Consider the following 22,327-nt stretch of genomic DNA (forward strand, 5'->3'; position numbering starts at 1 on the left):
ATCAAAATAGGATATTAGGCCTTTTAAGGCCAACATGAATGAATGTCCTTAATCTTTAAAGACAACGTAGAGAATGCCCCAAAAGAGTTTGAATCCGATAGAGTATAGGCAAGAGTATTCAAGAGTTGTTTCATTAGGGTTTAGGGTTCAGTATACATAAGTTCTTTCGACCTTTGATTAGATTTCAACCATTGGATCATTTACTTTAGAAGTTCTCGTGCATTTCTGTGTTGAAGCATTGTTCTCCGCCTTGGGTTCAACAACAAGTTGGACACATTCTTCGACGAATGTTCAACACTCATTCGGTGACGAAACCAGAGGATTGGTCGACGGGTGGACTTTCTAAGATTTTTTAGTTCTCGGTATTTTCTCATTGACGAGAGTAGAGCGTCTGGTGACCAATGGCCTTCAGTCATTCGTCGACGAGACCAGGAGGTTCATTGATGAGACTAGGAGGTTCGTCGATGAGACCTCTAATTTTCAGAGTTATTTTGCCTCTAACGTGTCCATCCAACTTAGAACTGATGTAAATAGATTTTTCATGAAATGCATTAGTCCTAAGATCAGTCTAGGGTCTTTTGAGCTTCCAACTACAGCATATAAGATATGTAAATACAAAAAATACTAAATACCCATTACAATTGAAAACTTTGAGCTTCTTCATCCTTTTGCTTTTCTAATTCCATGGAGTATGTCAGGTTGTATACACTTTAAGCCTCATGGCTTCCATGACATCCTTACCTTTTGTACATGCTAAGGATTGATCATGTTCACAATCTCAATGCACAGGGAAGATACTATGTGATTTGTCATTCTCAAAACGGAATTAGACTCATAGAATCAACACCCACACGGGCACGAGCATTTATTTGCCCAACTTTTTATTAATTTTTTTATTTTTAAAAATTGAAATGTTTTTGTCGTTTCAGGCTAAAAGCACGCGTGCCTGTATGTGCATTTGCATGGTCATCCACGCACTAGCACGTGCAATCACGCACCAACCTAATTTTTTATTTATTTTAATTTTATAATTTTGAATAGTTTAATTATTTTATTTTTTTTAATATTTAATATTATATTATTATTTTTTGAATTTTTAAAACTTTATTAAAATTAAGAAAATGACAAGTTGGGTCCACAAAAAATGGCTAAAAATTTCAAGTGTCTAGAAATGTTAGAAAACTACAAAAAATAAAAAAAAAAGGATAGGATTTTGCCTCAATTTTTATGCACACGGTCAAAAATATTGTCAAACCCTTCCTTGCCATTTTGGATTGTCTTAGTTCGCCTAGTGTAGTAAAAAAAAATGGCAAAAATAGAGTAGAGAAGTCAGAAATGATAGGGTTTTACCTAATTTTTTATGCGCGAGTTTAAAAACACTGTCAAACCCCTTCCTTATTATTTTGGATTGTCCTAAATCACTTGGTACAACCAAAATTGTAATAAAAAAAAAAAAAAAAGAAGCAAAAGGCAAAAAATGATCGAGATTTTGCCTTAATTTTTGTGTACAAGGTTAAAAATATTGTCAGACCCCTCTTTACCATTTCAGACTCTCTCGAATCACCTAGTGCAATCAAAAATGACAAAAGGAGAGCAAAAAATCTATAGACTATAGGGATTTTGCCTTGATTTTTGTGTACAAGGTCAAAACACAGTTAGACCCCTACTTATCATTTTGAACTATCCTAAATCACCCAGTGCACTCAAAAATGTTAAAATAAGTAGAAAATCTAAAAATGATAGAGGTTTTACCTTACTTTTTGTACCCTTGGTCAAAAACACGTTAGACCCCTTTACTATGTCAAACCGTTTCAAATCACCAGGTGTAGTTAAAAATGGCAAAAAAAGAAGCAGAAAAACCAAATATAACCCTGCTTTTACCTTGATTTTCATATACAAGATCAAAACATTGTCAGACCCCACCTTAGAATTTTAGATTGTCCTAGATCACCTAGTGTAGTCAAAAATGACAAAAAAAGAAAAGACCAGAGAAAGGCAATTAGGACTTGTCGATCTCCGTTTTGGTCACTCAATCAAAATGGTCATCAAAAGAGTTCATTCATGAGAACAAACCAACAAACTTTTACCCTAGATAGTTCATTCATGTAACACATGCCATGAAAATTGAAACTTTAATGCTGCTCATATTACAAAAATTAGATGTTTTCTTGATACATGAAAAACATAATAAAATATCAACTTTGACATGTGATAAAAGAAAATTTTCATTCATTCACTTATACATACCATTAATCACAATCCAAAGCTTATGAAATCATGTAAATATGTATGAGGATGAGGGATTTACCTCACTCTTCTTGATCATTTTGGATCTTCCAAGACCTTGCACAAGCTTTTGATCTTTTTCTTGACTACTCCTTCAAGATTTCAACTTCCCTTCTTCAATGGAGTCTTCCTTGCTCCTTTTCTCTTTCTCTCTTTTCTTGCTCACAAACTAGCTTTGGAGTCCTCTCATGGAGTGACTGTACACTTCTCTTGTGGTTAAACGTGTTTGTGTCCTCTTGTGATAAACATGTGTTGCAACCTCCTCCCTCTTGATTCCTTTTTATAGAGAAGGGGAAGCAAGAGATATTATCCTAATTCCCAATTTCTAAAAAATGCTCTTTTAATACAAGATAACCCCTTCCTTGTCCTACAAGAGTCTTTGGAAACTAATTTTCTCAAATTCAATGAGCAAATCTCTCTCGAAGATAGGGATAAGCCCCTATCGGATGGGGAAAGAGGTAATTAAATACCAAAAACATAACATTATAAGCCACTACTCGGTCCAAAATCAAATTGCACAGCGTAGGGCTTAGCAAAAGACGAGGAAGTCACAATTAATTTTTTCTTAATCGATTATTATCTACCATACTCCAATTAATTGAGAAATCTTAGAGTTTATTAAAAGTAGACAAAATTAATTGTCTACAATATATATTATTAAATTTATACATTATAACAATTCTATTCTATTCGACATTCCATAAATATAACGTAGCCTAAGTTTGTATCTCCCTTCAAAAATCTAATTTAACTTTAACAATAGAGTTCCTACCTTGAATGGTCCAAATTTGTGTTTTGAGATTTCCCAAGGGAGGGAAAGTTTTGAAGGCTCCAAATGTTGGGAGTTTTGAAACAGTGGAAGGAAAAGAAAAGAATGGATTTCCTTATTTTTTATATTTTATTAAATTACGAATGGAATATTAATATAAGAACAATTGTCGTCCTCCTACAAAACCACTCGATTTGAGAGGCCTGAATTTTGGAACTTACAGTAGAGATAAATAAATAAATAAATAAATATGACCCCTCTGATTCCCTTCCCCATGCTAAGCTGAGTTGTGAAAATAATTTTTTATTTATTTAGTCGTCCAAAGAACTATAAAATTATTATATTATATTAAAATTTTTATATTTTTATATGATGATTGTAGTAGCAATTTTTTTTTTTTCAACTTTTCTATATAAGTAGTACAAAGTTGAAAATATGCGTGACAATTTTATAATTTAATTAAAGTTAAGACTGTCTTTTATAATTGATCAAATCCTAAAATTAGTTCTAACAAAAATAATATTCTGACCCTCCCTCGGGTCTCTTTCCAACTTTTTCCTTAAAAATCATGTAATGACTGGCATTATTAACTAGTATTACTCATCTAATACGAATGTCTGCTTGAACTTGTAAAAGTGACGCTTACACTCCTTAGATGAACTTTATGGCTGCAAATAGTCTTTTAAGTCGATAAATATTAGCTAAATCTAGAAAATTGTTATAACGTAAATGACACGTGAATAATTAATAATTTTTTTAGATAAAATTATCCTCATAAGACAAAGGAACATTATCATTAATAAATTTTAATATATGAGCATGTCAAAGATGCTCATAAGGAAAAAAAAAAAAAAAAGGATATAACATAATGAAATAAATAGAGAAAAAATTAATTGACTTAGAGGAAATAAAAAAGCGACAAAAAATTGAGGAATTCAATAATTAATTCTATAAAATAAAAATATATTATACCTATATTGCATAGATAGAATACTATGCATAAATAAAATGGCATATATTATATATGTAGCCTATATACTAGAACATCTTAAAAAAATATATACTTTTATGGTAAAGTACTTATTTAAAGTATTTGTGTTAAATAAACACTTGTTCAAAAAATACTTTTTCAAACTACTTTGTTATTTTTAAAAATGAGCATTATTTTAATATGTATTTTTTTTTAAAGTAATTATTTGAAAGAGTACTTGTAACAAATAATTTAGACTATTTTTTGACAAGTACATTCTTAAGTAAGCATTTTTTTTTTCCCAAATACCTTTTCTATAGACGCAATTTTTTTAAAAAAATAATAATATTTGCAAGTACTCTTTTAAATAACTACTCGTAATAAGTAATCTAGACTATTTTTTTTATAAGTACTTTTTTTAAGTAAGTATTTTTTTTTTCCAAATACTTTTTTATAGAGAAGCAATTTTCTTTTAAAAAAAATACTTATCTAAAAGTAATCAAAAATTACTTGTTAGAAGTATTTTATCAAATAAGTATTTCATTCAAAAAATAATTTTTCAAAAAAAGTACTTTTTTAAAATAGTCAGAAAAGTACTTTTTGAAGTAAGTACTTATCAAATGTAAACCAAACACTACTTATTAACAAGTATTTACAATAAGTACTTTTTCTAAAAAAATATACTTATTAAAACGTTCTAAAAGGGGACTAGTTAATAGAAGTTAACTTCATTACTCTCTTTGATAATGTAAGTGGTGCAAGTCACTTTTAAGAGTTCATGGACCATTTGTAATAAATGGTATAATTTAAGGGATATAAGTAGAAAATATTTCTTAATTTTTTTTAAAGGAAAGAAAAATAGAAACAAATAACATGCAAGAGTTAAGTGAGATTGAAATTCTGGAGACTGTAAGATCAATGGGAAATAGAAAGTTAACCTATGAATACAGTAATCATATAGGGAATAGATAAGATGCCGAACCTAATGCTATGAAGTGGTATCACCCATGCTCATACCACTTCAAAACAAGCTTAACTTATATTGTAAAGACATAACCTAAAGGAACTATAGCAAAGAGAGCAGCTTTAGCCTTCTCTCCCATTACCTGACTCACATTTTCGATTCATATGAAATTTCAACCTCCTCGATTGTTCAAACACTTCCAAAACCATATTACTCGACCCGAGTTCAGCCAAGTGAGTCAGGTGTAGCAATTGTAAGTGCCCTACTATTATTTAGGGCTCTAGTATTTTGCATTGGAAATCATACCTGTCCACATGTGCAAGGATTTGGATAATATTAACCTAAAACCCAAATGAGCATGAAAAGATTCATATCTTTATCGTAGTAGTCTTATAAATAATATACTTTTACAATCAAGTTCTATATTATCACTATTTATTATCATGCTAAATCAGTAAATCTCAACACAAAGTTGACCTCTGAATCATCCTTGATAGATAACAGGATCCCAATCTAATACAGCATCTAAATGAAGTACCAAAGACTCTGGTAACACACCGCTGGGTTCAGCAGCATAAACCAGAAAAACAAACTAGCAAAATGCCTGGTTGAAACAAAACAATAGAATGCAGCCTTACCAAGCGCTAGCGCTGAGTGGGAACACAGGGATGAACATAAAACTGAAAAATATAAACTTTAATAACATGAAAACACCATGTCATGTTACAACTAAGGTCTACATGATCTACAACACCACCCCATTTCTTAGCCCACCCCCCACCCCTTTAATTAAGATGGGATCAATATAAATGAGAAAATGATAATATAAAAACCATAAAAGTATACATGTGAAATTCAAACTTAAATAAAGAAAATTATAGAATATAAATATATTTATGTTGGCACCAAGTAGTGCAAGGCAGGATTAGGCCATTTGCAGCTTCTCTTCCCCAATGATCCACCTTGTCAACAGACTAGGATCATCAACCAAGGCTTTACATGTTTTAGGGACAATCCCAAGATCACCACCGATCTGATCATATTCTCTCAGAGCAGCTTCCATCTCTGCTGCAACAGCTGCATCATCTACACCATCAAGGGCACCCATATGAAGAACATCAGAATAGTGCCTCTCTTTCTCAGGATCATGCTGAAATGGTTCCATGGCTGGGCCCTGCTGGTTCCAATATTAACGTCAGAAATCTAAGAAAACAAAAGCACTATGTCTGCCCGCAAAAGAAATTGGATTTCCCATGAACATGGCCCAGTTTCATTAACTTGTATATAGACATTATTGATATTTGGGAACATTAATTGGAGCATTAGAACTGGATTTATGTGGATTTGAGCAGAAGCCAATGCATTTTATGTTCCAATCCATAATAATTCCAAATCTATAAAAATTTATGCTCTGAGACAATGTTTTTAAACATGTAGTTGGAAACAACAAATATTCACATGGTATCAGTAGGAAGAAAATAATTGAGCCAATCAAATGGCAACAAGTCAATGAGATGCGTCCAACAAGAGAAAAAAAAAAAAGGTCAATTAAAACATACCATGTGTATCTAAGAGATCCCATTAATTAAATTTAATGATCAATCTTAGGTTTCTATACTTCATTAAATTAATCCCAATGAATGCTAATAAAGACAACGAAAATTTTCTAAACGTGACAAGATTTATTAAAGATGACGCAGTTATGACAATATATTAGTGTCATATGTCACTAATTGGTGCTTTAAATGGGATCACAATGCCAACAAGATAATGTCATTTGTCGCTTAAGCCTCACATGCATCCAAATAAATATCACACTCTATCCATCTCTAATAAATCAAATCAGAGAAAATATGTGGATAATATTTTATGAAACATTCTTCACTGAGAGTAGCCCACATGTCCTGTAAGGAGGTCAAAGTAAGATTCTTCCCTTTAGGCTTCTATAAATAGAGGGCAAGACCTTGGGAAGAGCCATGTTGGAGAATAATTAAGAAGAATTGGGTTAAGGGATTGTTAGGTTTAATTAGTAGTTTATTATGTATTTAGTTTAATTAGTATAATATTATGTGCATTTTGGGGGCTTGTTTGTAATATTTGTGTAAAGTACGGATTTGTTTGTAATTTATGTAGTTTTAGGAATATTTGTGTAATTTTATGTGTTTAGGCTTTCTTATAAATAGTGTGTGAAAGCCATGTTGAAAGTTAGCTGTTGATGAATTTGAATTGTTGATTGAACGTGAGTTCCCCCTTAGTATCTCCTCTCTCCTCCCTTCCCATCCCTCCCTCTCTTCTATTTCTTATAATCTCACCCATAGCTGCAGAACCTTGATGCTGCCCCTGCATCAGGGGTCCACAAGGATCTCAGGAACAATTTTGGAAGCAACGAAACTCTGATAGACTTGAGCCTCAAAAGCCTACAACAGCCCAACCTTCAAGACCTAAGGGCCACAAGAACTTCAAGAATAAGACTCAAAGTTCCAAACTTAGTGTTTATTTGTGAGTCCCAAGGTAATTTGAACTCTTCCCATCAAAGGGAAGGAGGTTTTCTCTAATAGTTAGAGATAAAGTTTTTCAGACTCTTGATATGAATTTTTCAAATTAGATGATACTATGTTTGTAAAGAATACCATTCCTAAAATCAATAATGGAATTCGTCGCATTATGTTCTTGTCTATTTTGACAATAAAATTTTTGGCATGCTCACTATGGCAATTTCGACCTCTCATTTCTTTTGTCATATGAGAGCATCAATTCCAAGATCAAATGGCTCCAAGGATCAACCACTCAATAATTAAGCCAGCTCATAATAGTGCTCAAGCAAATCTAGTAGTTTTTCCAAGCGCTGCCATAAGTGCAAGCATCCAGCCACAATCACATGGTCCTAGGAGTAGGACTAAGGCACTCAATAGCATGGTCAAACGACTCTAGTCTGTCATCCTCATATAAGAGTGGCTCCCATATAAACTCCAAGGAGATATTTTGGCATCACTGAGGAGTCATCTAGCACAGGTCATGAATTGTCATTCAAGGATGAGGAGAGTTACTCGAGCAGTGATTCTCTTACAACTTTTCCACATCAAGTTTCAAACAATAGAAGGGTTTGCAACTCTAGTGTTAATAACAGTTATGACAGCTGGCACAACATCTCTAGACAAAAAATTCACAATGTTGGCTTATATTATGGCATCCTTCACGAAGAGTTACCACGAGAAGGAAACAGAAATGGCAAGCATGATGAGACAGATTAAGAGATTAACCAAGGCAAGCCAACATGCCACTACCCATCCTCATCAATAAAATTATTGAGAAATCAATGAAAATAATAGGGAGGGGAGCAGGTTACCAACTTGGTGCTGATGACACAATTTTTAACAACCAACAAAGGGAGCTCATTAAAGAAGCTATCAAAGCCTTAAACTAAAAGGATTGGTCCCCTGAGACAATACTATACTTTGATGGCAGAGGCAACCCATGCACGTTGCAGTCACCAATGCGGACGGTCAAAGAATTTGTTCGCTCCTTAAAAGATAATGCATTTAATTCACATACAGATCTAGAGGCCAATACCATATATAGTTGGCAACAATTAGAATGAGTTTCTCAAACTGCTACTACGGTACCCAAGGTAAAGCTTGCCAAACACATCAATGGAAAGATGAGTTTGCCATTGAATAAAAATGTATGTCAAGAAATTTAAACCTTAACCAAGGCCTTTCTAAACAATCAACTCTTGATATGTGTATTCAAGGCATGCACCGGGACTAATGCTACATGCAAGGACTAAAACCTCAGAGTTTCGACAAACTAGCTACCTGTGCACATGATTGGAGCTGAGCATAATCACTGCAGGAAATAGAAATTACTAGTTCAAGAAGGCCGAAAAGGCAAAGAAATAAGCAAGATTTTCCAGAGGCAAAATTCCAACAAGATCTAAAAAAAGGCAACTGTTGGTTGTGAGCACCACAAATGCCAAAATTTCTGCTAAGACTGCCAAGAAGCATGAAACAAATCCTTCTCCCCAACAATAAGGTAGAAGGAAAACTTCTCTATGGGAAAAGCAAGAAAGGGAGTACCCATTACCTGAATCTGATGTCCTGAAAAAGTTAAGAGGACCTCAAGTCATTGAACTGCTAGAGATGAGACACCTGAGGAACCCAACTGAATGGACAACATCAACACTTGCAGGTGTTGTTGTTTGGAGCCACCATGTGGAGAAGGGTTCCATTTTGAATGATAAAATAATAGTCACATTGAAATGTATAACAATGGGAAAATGGAATTTAGAGAGGAGAAACTGTCACATCTAACCTGGCCACTATAGCAAGTTTGATTACTCACTTTAGTTATCATTTCATGAAGAAAATTTAGTCTATTTGACCAGGAGGAGGTGAAGACAGTTCCTTCTGCAAATCAAACTCTCTCTTCAGAACAAAAACAATATTCAAAGTCAATTTTCATACATGGTTCATTTGAATGTCACTAGGGAATGAAAGGCCATGACAACCAATGATGGATCCTTGTTAGCAAAAGAAAAATCAAACCATTACAAGGCACATGTTATATAGGCCTATAGCAGTGAAGAAGATGAGAAAGAAGTCGACACTGAAGAAAATGAGGAGAGTATCTACTTCAGATCCACAAGAAGACTTGTGAAAGCCAAGAATGCCCATCACTCCATAGGCATAGATGCCAAAGGAGATCAAATCAAAGAAGCAGCTTGTGTCCCTCTTATATGCTTTCAAGTTGAAGGAGAAGGGGGTTTGAACAATAAAAAAAAACACAGGATGCCAAAACTCTCGTAAATCTACTTTCAACCTTCACAATTTGGAAAAATTTACTTTCCTTGATAAAGATCTTGTTAGAGGTTATTTATGTCTTTTAGTATTATTATTATTAAGTGTATTAGTATGTTAATTAATGAGAGTTTGTAAGGGTATTATTGTCATTAGAATGTATTTGATTTGAATAGAGGGAGAGACCTATTGTCAATTTAGGTCATTCATTTAATCAAACACTCAACATGGTATCAGAGCATGATCCAACCTAAACCCTATCATAGTTGGCCATCGCCGGAAAAACACATTCCTGCTGCTGCCCTTCTCAGGTCCACTTCCACCCTTCATTATTTCACAAAACCAACCATACATCCATAAATAGAACCCTCCAAAGCCTACTCCCACAAAACCCCATCGCCAGAAACAGCCCCACGCACCACCACACGCCGGCCAACTGCTGGCAGGGCTGACCCCATGTGTCAGCGCGTGAGCATTTCCGGCCACCCTTTTTTTTTTCTGCCATGTTCTTATTCCTTCTCTAGACATATTTTTTGCCCAAAGATCCAACCTTTTTCAACCATGCACTATTGGTAATCTGTTAGTTTTTGTTCGGTGTTAGTAAAGGCTTTCTTGTGAGTTTCTTGGAGCAGTGGCAGTGCTCACAAGTTAAGATTGTAAGGCTGTGGCAGTGCTATCTCAGTTGGTAAGTCATTCGCCTCATCTGTGGTTGTGTAGGTGCTCCACATAGTTTGTGATTGTCACTGTTAATGGTTATTTAGTCATTTAGCATTATTATTAATTGTTAAGAGTTTGGTTTGTAATAAGCGTAAGTTAGTAAGGCTACTATGGTCATTCCCATTGTACCAAACATATTTTATAAATAGAGGGAGAGACCTATCATTGAGTTTAGGTCTTCCATTTTACCCAATTATTCAACATGGTATCAAAGCATGATTCTAAAACCTAAACCCTAAGTGTTACCACCACCATCAAACCGAAGCTTGAAACATAAAATCCGCTGCATGTCTATCATCATGGAATATTTTTCAGCGATACTACAACCCTAGAAAACAGCCAGCAGCAGCAGAAATTCAGACCAGTCGCTGGAAATTTCTGGGCGACACTGCCAATTCGAGAACATCAAATCCACTATAGATTTGTCAAAACCAACAACAGTCACCCACAGACACAGCCGATCTGCCCCCTCTGAAATCCCACCTAAAGGCAGTGTCCCATGTGCCCACATGCACCAGGAAAAGGCTGCCAGGGCCGACCCTACGTGTCACGAGCTAAGCTTGTTCAGGGCATTATGCTTGCCTGTGACCGCTTATCTCGTGTTCTTGGGATGGGTTTCCATCATGTAAATACTAGTGTAGGGTTATTTTCTGCTAGTAGAGTCTTTGTAAGCCAAATAAGGCAGTATGACTCCTCGGTCACTTTGATGTTTCCTAGTGTCAGGATGATAATTACATAAAAACCTCTTTAAAGGAGGGTGAGTGTTCATCAGTCATTGTAAAACTCACTAGCAATTGTCAACGTGCTTAGCCTACTTGCCTCCCTCGCTAAGTACACCATGTCAACAGAGGATTTGTTAATGAATTACGTTTGCTTCAATGTTCACTACTTGCTTACCACGACTTTCATGAATTGATTACTGTTTCCGCTCCTATCTGAATGAATGTTAATGAAAGTGCTTCGTGGATGAATGTTGGTAAACGATAGGCTAGCTAGTTAAACAAGAGTACTTTAGCTAGCGCCACACGGCCCTTCACAAGGGTGTGAAAATAGTCGGACCGTGACATTTGGTATCAGAGCCAAGTCGGGGACACTTGGTGAGAGCCTAAGGTTGAGTTGCTACGTGAATTCGATTGCCTTCATTGTTGGATTTGGAAAAGCTTTGGTAAGTGACCATGGCACCAAACACTGCTGAGAGGATCTGCGTACTGGAAGCACAAGTTGAGACAACAACCAACACTATGGCCGCGGAGGTAGCCCAGATGAGAGAACTTGTTGATGAGGTGATGGGATCACAAAAACATCAAACAGGTTTGATAGGCGACATGTCAGAGGACTTTCGCAACAGAGTTGAAACTTTGCAGGCCCGGATGGCAGATCTGGATGCAAAGATGAATGTGATGGTTCTTGCTATGGGGAACTCCAACACTCCGGGAGTTAGCAAGACCAAGGTGCCAGAACCCAGGACGTATGGGGTGCCCAAGATGCCAAAGAGTTGGAGAACTTCTTGTTTGATGTGGAGCAATACTTTCGCGTTGTGAGGATGGCCTCAAAACAAGCAAAAGTCGATACTGCGACCATGTACTTGATTGGTGATGCCAGACTGTGGTGGCAAACCAAGTACAGAGAAATTGAAAATGGAAGCTATGTAATTGATAGCTGGGCAGACTTGAAGAGAGAGCTCAAGGCCCAATTCTTTCCTGAAAATGTTGAGTATAATGCAAGGAGAAAACTGAGAGATCTCAAGCATACGGGATCGATCAGCGAATATGTGAAATAATTTTCTGCTTTGATGTTGGATATTCGGGATATGTCAAAGAAGGACAAGTTGTTCTATTTTCTAGGGGGGGATGAAACCGTGGGCAAGAACTGAACTTCATAGGCAAAAGGTTCAAGACTTGCCAACTGCACAAGCGGCTACAGAACGCTTGACTGACTACGCTGGTGACGATACTGCTTCGTCCAAACGGTTTGGCAGAGAGGGAAACAGTGGAAAGTCTTTCAAGAATGGCAAACCCAAGAGTGGAAGAGCCGACTCTAAATCATCAACCTCAAAGGAAGCTTCGTTGTCTCAAGGGTTCAACACACCCAATGAAAAGGGGAAGAGTAAAATTTCGTGCTACTTGTGTAGTGGACCTCATAGAGTTTTTGAGTGGCCTCACAAAGCATCACTTAATGCTTTATAGGCTTCCATTGCAGAGCAGGCAGTGGAAGACGATAGGGAAGAGGATGATGCCCCGAGGGTGGGTTCGGTGCAGCTGGTGAACGCATTGGAAAAGCAGGCAAAAACACCGAAAGTTACGCGAACAAAAGGGTTAATGTTTGTGGATTTGAGGATAAATGGGAACAGTACTCGCGCTATGGTGGATACGGGGGCTACTCATAATTTTGTTTCACAATTAGAAGCATGGAGACTCAACTTATCCTTAGAGAAGGACATAGGACGCATTAAAGCAGTTAACTCTGTAGCCCAGCCTACTCTGGGAGTAGTCAAGCAAGTGGCTATAAAGCTTGGACAGTGGAAAGTTCATGCGAATTTCACAGCGGTGTCATTGGATGACTTTCCAGTCATTCTAGGAATGGAGCTCCTAAGGGGGACGAGGGCAATGCTGATGCCTTCGGCTGGTTCCCTGTGTCTGATGGGAGATCACTCGTGCATGGTGCAAGTCATTTCAACGAAAGGAGACGGCGGGAAGTCCCTTTCAGCTATACAACTCAATGTGGGACTGGGTCAGGGTGAGCAGACACATCTAGCCACGGTGGTGGTAGAAAAAGAAGTAAGCAAAGAGCTGGAGCCTACGACCATCCAAGCGGTGTTGGATGAGTATAAGGAGGTGTTGTCGGATAAGCTGCCACACAATTTGCCTTCACGACGGATTGTGGAGGATGAGATAGAGTTGTTATCAAGAGTGAAACCACCTGCTAAAGGGCCATGTCGGAATGCATCTCGAGAGATAGTAGAGTTGGGGAAGCAACTTGATGAATTGGAAGCGGGATGTGTTCGCCCTTCCAAAACACCGTTGGGAGCATCGGTGTTGTTTCAGAGGAAACATGAAGAGCATCTACAAAAGGTGTTCGATAGGCTGAGGGGAAACAGTCTGGATGTGAAGAAGGAGAATTTCCCTTTCGCTCGGCGGAGCAACAAATTCCTTGGTCAAGTGGTTGAACAAGGTCGTATCCGGAGGGGTATGGAGAAAGTAAGGATGATTCAAGAACTGAAGATCCCCACGACAGTGAAGGAGTTGCGTTCCTTTCTTGGCCTTACTAAATATTGCAGGAAGTTTGTTGAGGGGTATTCGCGGAGAATCACTCCAATGACAGGACTATTGGGGAGGTATTATTAGCCGCACACGCGGGATGATGTGGTTGATTATACCAAAACTTGTCTCACTTGCCAACAAGACAAGGGGGAGCGGAAGAAGTATGGTACTTTCATGGCCGCACCAAAGTACTGTTCGGCAGAGGAGACGACACAATTGTTCCTTGTGACTGTTGTGAAACATTGGGGTGTTCCCCAAGTTATTATTTGTGAACAAGATTTAATGTTCACTGACAACTTCTTGACAGAGTTTTTCAGGATATTCAGGTCACATCTTGACATCTCTTCGAGTTATCACCGACAGATAGACGGACAAATGAAGAGATTTAGAGAGCTGCTAGATGAGTACTTGTGCCATTTTGTCAATGACAACCAGAAGAATGGCGTGCAACTACTTGATGTGGCTCCGTTCTGTGGCAACGCCCAAAGGTGCTCAACAACCAACAAGAGCCCTTTTGAGCTTGTGACAGGCCAGCTGCCGTTGTTACCTCACACAGTGGGTGAGCCGTACAGATGAAAGAGTCCCAGGGCATACATCTTCATCAGTGAAGGGAGACAGAATGCAGAGTTTGCCCAAGCCTATCTGGAGAAAGCTTCTGAGCAGATGAAGAAGTGGGCAGATAAGAGGAGAAGGCCGCAGTTTCATGTCAGCTGCCTCAAGCCATTCAACGCCAACACCAATGACCTGAGTAAAGTCAGTTCAACATAACAGAGTTGAAGATAGTGCAACCTAACAGACATGACGTTGAAGAGATCCTTGCAGACAAAAAGTTCATATCCTCAAGGAAGAAGTGGCAGAAGTTCCTAGTGAAGTGGAAATGCCTTGATGACAAAGAAATCAGCTGGATTTCTGCGGAAGATATTCAACCGTTCGTGGAAAAATTTTGAAGTGTACCTACCACCAAAAGTTTACGAGGACGTCGACCGCATAAGTGAGGGAGAATGTCACGAGCTAAGCTTGTTCAGGGCATTATGCTTATCTGTGACCGTTTATCTCGTGTGCTTGGGATGGGTTTCCATCATGTAAATACTAGTGTAGGGTTATTTTCTACTAGTTTGTAAGCCAAATAAGGCAGTATGACTCCTTGGTCACTTTGATGTTTCATAGTGCCAAGATGATAATTACATAAAAACCTCTTTAGGGGAGGGTGAGTGTTCATCAGTCATTGTAAAACTCACTAGCAATTGTCAACGTGCTGAGCCTACTTGCCTCCCTCACTAAGTACACCATGTCAACGGAGGATTTGTTAATGAATTATGTTTGCTTCAATGTTTACTACTTGCTTACCATGGCTTTCATGAATTGATTACTGTTTCTGCTGCTATCTGAATGAATGTTAATGAAAGTGCTTCGTGGATGAATGTTGGTAAACAATAGGCCGGCTAGTTAAACAAGAGTGTTTTAGCTAGCGCCGCACGGCCCTTCACAAGGGTGTGAAAATATTCAGACCGTGACATTACGCTCCGGCGTGTGAAGCCACTTTTAGGCATGGTTTTGACCTAAACTGATCCAGCAGTGATCCAATCCCTCTAATAACATGTCTTCTTCTGTGTTTTTTGATTCAATGATCTAATTCCTTCCATATATCAAAATATCAAGCTGTTGGACATGTGTTTTGCTCAAGGATTCAATCTTTGTTTAACCATGCACTCGTGGTAATTCATCAGTTGTTGTTTGGTGTTAGTAACAGTTATTGGTTACTTTCCTGGAGCAGTGCTAGTGCCCATAAGCTGTTTTTTGTGAGGCTATGGCAGTGTTATAAGTTAGTTGGTGATTTCTCCATGGTAGTTTTAGTGGTTTACTTCTCCAATTGTTAAGTGTTGTGAGTTGCTTTCTTGGGGCTATGTCTGAGTTTGTGGGTGCCGTGGCAGTCTTGTACTGATTTATTTGTGACTTGTTCATGGTTGGTCACCTTATTCGTGGTTGTTCCAATTGTTCCAACAATTAATCTTATGGTCATTGATCTGAGTTTGTGAATGTTGGGATGGAGTTCGCAAATCCCAAAAGTATGGTTCCTTCATTAATCACTTGCTTGATTGAACTGCGTATTGTGACTATATCAGAAGAGTATTCAAGGTCTCTACAATATCAGTCGTCTCAAAAAGCATCTTCTCACACTGTGTCTTTTGCCCAGAAAGGTAGTCCTATAGTCTCTATGTCATCTGGTATCCTTCCTACTAGTCCTTGGGTTATCAATTTTTCTGCCACTAACCATATAACAGGTGCAATCAACTTCTTTTCTTATCTCCAGTATCCTAAAAATCTACCTCAAGTTAACCTTGTTTATGGGTCCACTATTGATGTTAAGGTGATATGAACAATAAATTCTACTCCATCCATCTCCTTTTCTTCTGCTTTTTACATTCCTAAATCTCCTTTCAATCTCATGTCAGTTAGTAAGCTTACAAAGTCACTAAATTGTTCTGTCACATTCTTTCCTAATTCTGTTGTTATTCAGTATTTGAAGACGAGAAAGACAATTGGCACAGGATGTGAGGCTCGTAGACTTTACTACTTTGAGTTGCCTTCTCCACCCATTGCCTGCACAATCGCAGCTACACCAATTCAAATCCATTGTCACTTTGGTCATATGTTCTTGGACGAGTTGAAACAGTCGGTTCCTCCATTGAGTTCTGAATCTAATTTTGAGTGTGAGTCTTGTCAATTGGGCAAGCATCATCATGTTCCCTTTGCTTCCCGGGCCAACAAACGAGTGGCCAGTCTTTTCATGCTAGTCCATTCTGATATTTGGGGTCATAGTCGTGTCACATCAAAATTGGGGTTTCGGTACTTTGTTACATTTGTTGATGACTACTTTAGGATGACTTGGTTATATTTAATGAAAGATCATTCCGAGATGTTTGATGTCTTTTGTGCCTTATGTTCCCAAATGACTCAATTTCATATGCCAATCAGGATAATTCATAGTGATAATGCTAAGGAGTACTTCAATACCCAATTCAGTACTTATATGACTAGCTCTAGTATAATCCATCTGTCCTCTTGTGCCCACACTCCACAATAAAATGGGGTTGTAGAGCATAAAAACAGACATATTCTTGAAGTCACTCGTACCCTATTATATCAACCGAATGTCCCCAAAGTTTTTTGGAGTGATGTTGTGCTCACAGCTTGCTCCCTGATCAATAAAATGCCATCCTCTCTCCTTGGCAGCAAAATCCCATATTCAGTTATCTTCCCTAAGGTAAACATGCTTGTACCCAATATCCGATCTCTAATTTTGTTTGTTATGATTTCTTATCACCCTCTTATTACTACTTTGTTAGTACTTTATCTTCTGTTGCTCTTCCAAAATATGTTTTTGAAACCCTATCTCATTCTGGGTGGAGGACAGCAATGGTTGAAGAGATGCATGCACAACATAATAATGATACATGGGATTTGGTACCTCTTCCTCCTAACAAATTTGTGGTTGGTTGTCACTGGGTGTACACTGTGAAAGTCAATCCTAATGGTTCTATAGCTCATTCCCGCCTCATTGCTAAGGGGTATACTCAGGTGTATGGTTTGGAATTTAGACACATTCTCTTCGGTCGCTAAACTTGCCTAAGTACATTTGTTCATTTCTTTATTCACCACTTGTCATTGGCCTTTACATCAGTTAGATGTGAAGAGATTTCCTACATGATGATCTTCATAAGGAGGTATATATGGAGCAACCACCTGGGTTTGTTGCTCGGGGGGAGTCAAGCTCAGTATGTTGACTTCAGAAATCATTATATTGATTAAAACAATCTCCAAGGGCATGGTTTTTCCGTTTTAGTGTTGTAGTACTTGAGTTCAACCTTCATCAGTGTGCAATAGATCACTCTGTGTTTTATCATCATACTCCATCAGGCAGGATTTTTCTTATTGTGCATGTGGATGATATTGTTATTACTGGTTATGATGATCGAGGCATCCAAGAACTAAAGCTTTTCCTACAAAGTAAGTTTCAGACCAAGGACTTGGAACCATTGAAGTACTTCTTGTGCATAGAAGTGTGAAGATCTTGTATAGGAACTATATTGTCACAGAGAAAATATGTTCTTGATCTTTTAGATGAGAAAGGGTTGTTGGGATCCAAACCTGTTGATACACCCATGGATTCCAATAGTAAATTAGTGCCAAATATGGGTGATTTGTTGCATAACCTAGATCAGTATAGGAGACTTGTTGGAAAGTTGAAATTATCTCACAATCACCCAACCAAATATATCCTTCGCAACAAGTGTTGTGAGTCAATTTCTCGATTCCCCGAGAACAAGTCACTGGGATGCAATAATTCCCATTTTGAGATATCTCAAAGGTGCACCAGGGTGAGATCTTTTATATCATGATTAGGGTCACACTCATATTCAGGGATATACAGATGCAGATTGGGTCGGGTCACCTTCTGACCAAAGATCCACAACCGGGTATTGTATCTTTGTCGGTGGTAATTTGGTGTCATGGAAAAGCAAGAAACAAACTATGGTGGTCAAGTCGAGTGCTGAGACAGAATATAGGGCTATGGCGAACACTACATGTGAATTTGTTTGGCTGAAGAACATGTTGAAAGAACTAGGTTTTTTACATTCTCAGCCTTTGGAGTTAATGTGTGATAATTGAGCTTCTATTCAAATTGTCTCTAACTCTATCTTCCATAAGCAGACAAAGCACATTGAAGTTGATAGCCATTTAATTCAAGAGAAACTTGTACAGAAGCTTATCACAACCACTCATGTGAAGTCTAAGTTTCAGCATGCTGATTTGTTCATTAAAGCCTTGGGAGATGGTCGTGTGAAATTCATCTGTAACAAGCTAGGAGCATATGATATATATGCTCCAACTTAAGAGGGAGCATTATTATTAATTGTTAAGAGTGTTGGAAAATTAGGAAGATATTTGGCAGTTATTAGGAAGATATTTGGCAGTAATTAAGCAAGATTGTACGGCTGTAATTTAGGAAATAATTAGTCAAAGATTATAAATTAGGAATGTATCTTTATTAGGTAAACTACTTAGTGATTCTTTTCTTAGTTTAGAACCCTTGTAATTTCTATAAGTAGGAATCAGTGTAAGTCAGAATTATTATTCAATTAATGAGAAAATCATTCCCAAACTATTATCTTTGTTTTTTCATGGTATCAGAGCTAGCAATTACTTGCTGATTTCTTCTTTCCTTTTCCTCCCTCGTCTGTTTTCCTCTTCTACTTCCTGTTTTACATCTTGGCTATAGCACCATGTCTGAGGATTCAAGTGAGTCCTTTGTTGTCCTACCATCCTTCTCTATTGCAAACCCGTCAAAAGGTAATGAAACCAACTCCGAGTCCCACTCTGTTCAAACTACGACTATTCGCTTGAATGGTGATAATTTTTTGTGATGGTCTCTATTGGTTCGCATGTACATTCGGGGGGATGGAAAGATGAGCTATTTGACTGGTGGGAAAAAAGCCCCTGCAAAAATTGATCCGGCCTATGCGACTTGGGATGCTAAAAATTTCATGGTCATGACATGGCTTGTGAATTCCATTGAAGAGTATATTAGCTCTAACTATATATGTTATCCAACGACACAAGAGCTTTGGGAGAATGTGAACCAGATGTTTTCGGATTTGGGTAATCAATCTCAAATTTTTGAGTTGACTCTCAAACTTGGTGAGATGCGTTAGGGAGAGGATAGTATCACCAAGTATTTCAACTCTCTGAAACGCGTATGGCAAGGTCTCAATCTATTCAATACCTATGAATGGAAATATGTGGAAGATAGCCGTCATCACAAGAAAATTGTGGAGGATAATCGGATCTTTAAATTTTTTGCTGGTCTCAACATTGAATTTGATGAAGGGGGAGAATCTTTGGAAGACAGCCCATTCCTTCAATTGGTGACGTCTTATCAGAGGTAAGGAGAGAGGAGAGTAGAAGGAATGTGATGCTAGGCAAAGGACCTAGTGTTGCCGTTGAAAGCTCTGCCTTAGTGGCTCCCGATGCAAAAAAGAGTCAAATCAACCCAATGCACTAAAAATGAAGGGCCCAACCAACACTCAAAAGGTGTGGAGAGAGAGAGAGGACCCCTCATAAATTTGTTGCAAGAGGTCTTGGACTAGAGTCATCCACTCACTTCACTTCAAAAATTCACAAGGAAGCACCTCCACTCACTAGCTGCTGCCAAGTCATTATTGAGTGCTTGCATTTCTTAGTTGTCGTCTGGTCTGTCCAGTATGATCAATGCCAACTTTGGCAGGATTATTGAGATACTATGTCTGTGATTCTTGTTAATGTACAGCAAGGTCTTAAATTTCGATTTCAACTCAAATTTCAAAGCTTCAAAAGTATGGAAATTTCGGCAGAAAATTCAATTTCGATGTCAATTTCCGTTTCAATTTGAAAAAATAGCAGAAATCAATAGTAAAGCATGAAATTATTTTGTGAAACTTTAGAAATGGCTAATACTTAATAGACATAATAATTCAAGTTTTTGGACTAGTATATTACAAGTTAAATACATCTATGTTGCGTATAAGGTGGAAAAATTACAATATAATATATGTATCAAACATATTTGTAAGATAATGTGCATTAAACATATTCAGTTAATACAAATGAAATACATAAATCATTTAAATATTATTTATTAAACAAATAATGATAATTTAGACATGAGTGATTAAATAAAATGTTATTGTAAGTTTATTTTCTTGTATAATTTTGAAAGCCCTCATAATAATCTTTTGCTTCGATAAAAATAAATAAAATAAATTAAGAGAGAAATTTCACTTCACTCCTAAATCTCTCATTTGAATTCTGAGGAAATTTCATTCTATAATTAAAATTCCTACAAGTTTCGCTAAAATTTTGAGATTTTGATAATTTTCGGATGGTTCATTGAGATTTCAAACGGAAATTATGAAAGACGGAAATCGACTGCCATTTCAATTTTGAGGGTGATGGAAACCAGATATTTTGACGGAAATTTTGACAATTTCTTGGAAATTTAAGACCATGGTGTACCATGTACAGTAACTTCAGTTACGTTTTTGCAGCTGCCTCTTTAATTTCTGGACCTTTAATGTTTTGGCATGCTATTTCATGCTAATGGTACTGCCCAATTCTGCATTGTTTCTGTGTTCATTCCCAGTACTGGTGTGTGCCAACTGGTGTATTGGTGGTTGCTCTAATGGCCTCTACAGGGAAAAATTCTGCTGATACTGTTAATATGCAAATCATGGGAATCAAACTGGTTGGATCCTCCAACTACTTGTAGTCACAGGCAATGTGAGTGTATATCATAGTTGTTAGAATCATGCGATTCAAGATTCAAGTCATACTATTTGAATCGAACAAGAAGCAAAACAATTTGAATCGGGTGTGAATCGATGAATCAAATTGAAATGTGCAATTCGATCGATTCGTCACTGTCTGCACACAAACACCTCCAACTGCTTTAAAGCCCAGAAAAAACCCATTTTTACCCCTTCTTTTTTGAATGATTAAGTCAGTTTTGCCCTTTACGTAGGTTCTGTCCTGAAGAAGAGAAGAGCTGAGACGTCTCGCCTTCCCTTCAGCCATTCCTCTATGCTCTGGTTCTGAGTTCTGCCACATTGACGATTGAACTTTGAAGTTTGAAGGATTGCCAGAGTGCCAGTCATTTCCAATATTTCATATATTATTCTGTTCTGCAATAGAAGAAAGACCATATCTTCTGGGCTTTCTTATTCTCTGCTGAGTTTGCTCTTTCTGCCATTGAAGAAGTCAAGACTCAGCTCTGACTGTAGAGTGTAGACTGCAGAGAACCAGAGAACCGTGTAGCAGTGTAGGACCTGTAGGTTCGTATCTTGGTTGCCTAAGTCTTCCTTTAATTTTTTATTCATCTTTTATATTTAAATCATTTTTATTTATATTTTTAATTTTCTTTTTCTTCTTATTTTAATTGTTAAAGTTTCATAGTAAGCATAAGCAGATAAGCTACAATTGGATGCATTAAAAATGATATTTTTTCTTATAAAACAGTAAAAACACAATAAAGTTCAGGTCTTTATCGCTTTTGATGATACATTATCTTAAAATATAGTCTTAAAAACCTCAAAGTTTAGTTTTTTTATTAATGTTTTCCTGATTCATTCTCTCTTTTTAAAAAAAATAAAAAATGCATACGCATGATTTTTTATTGTTAAATCAAAAATATTAAATATTTATTGCTTTTGATGATACATTCTCTTAAAATATAGTCTTAAAAAGTTTAAAACCACAAAGTTCAGATTTTTATTAATATTTTCTTTTTTAATTCTCTTTTTTTTTTAAATGCATACACATGATTTTTTTATTGTTAAATCATAAATGTTAAATATATTGCATGAAGCCATGAAGCATGAACTATTAAATATTCAACAATTTATAGAATATTCAATATTATAATGACCTGCCTATTGGCCTTTGTGATATTTTATCTTATTCATTTTTTCACTATAGTATTATACTATTATCATTATTATAGAATATAGAGTTATAAAAAATTAGTAAATA

The 22,327-nt window shown here is 36.9% G+C and overlaps 1 protein-coding gene across 2 annotated transcripts in view; it reads right to left on the bottom strand.

Annotated features, from left to right (window-relative positions):
• Positions 1-5,658: 5,658 nt before the first annotated feature.
• The window catches only part of LOC131161603 (phosphatidylinositol-3-phosphatase SAC1), a 114,607-nt gene continuing 97,938 nt past the window's right edge, over positions 5,659-22,327 (bottom strand). The window contains exon 16 of one of the 2 annotated variants that reach the window (XM_058117473.1): positions 5,659-6,163. In XM_058117473.1, coding sequence (XP_057973456.1) covers positions 5,915-6,163 — 249 coding nt within the window. In that variant the 3' untranslated portion in view covers positions 5,659-5,914. Of the gene's footprint in view, positions 6,167-22,327 lie in introns of both variants that reach the window. The other variant, XM_058117470.1, reaches the window with a different exon arrangement.

This window comes from Malania oleifera, chromosome 8 (assembly GCF_029873635.1).
Source record: "Malania oleifera isolate guangnan ecotype guangnan chromosome 8, ASM2987363v1, whole genome shotgun sequence".
NCBI lineage: Eukaryota > Viridiplantae > Streptophyta > Magnoliopsida > Santalales > Ximeniaceae > Malania > Malania oleifera.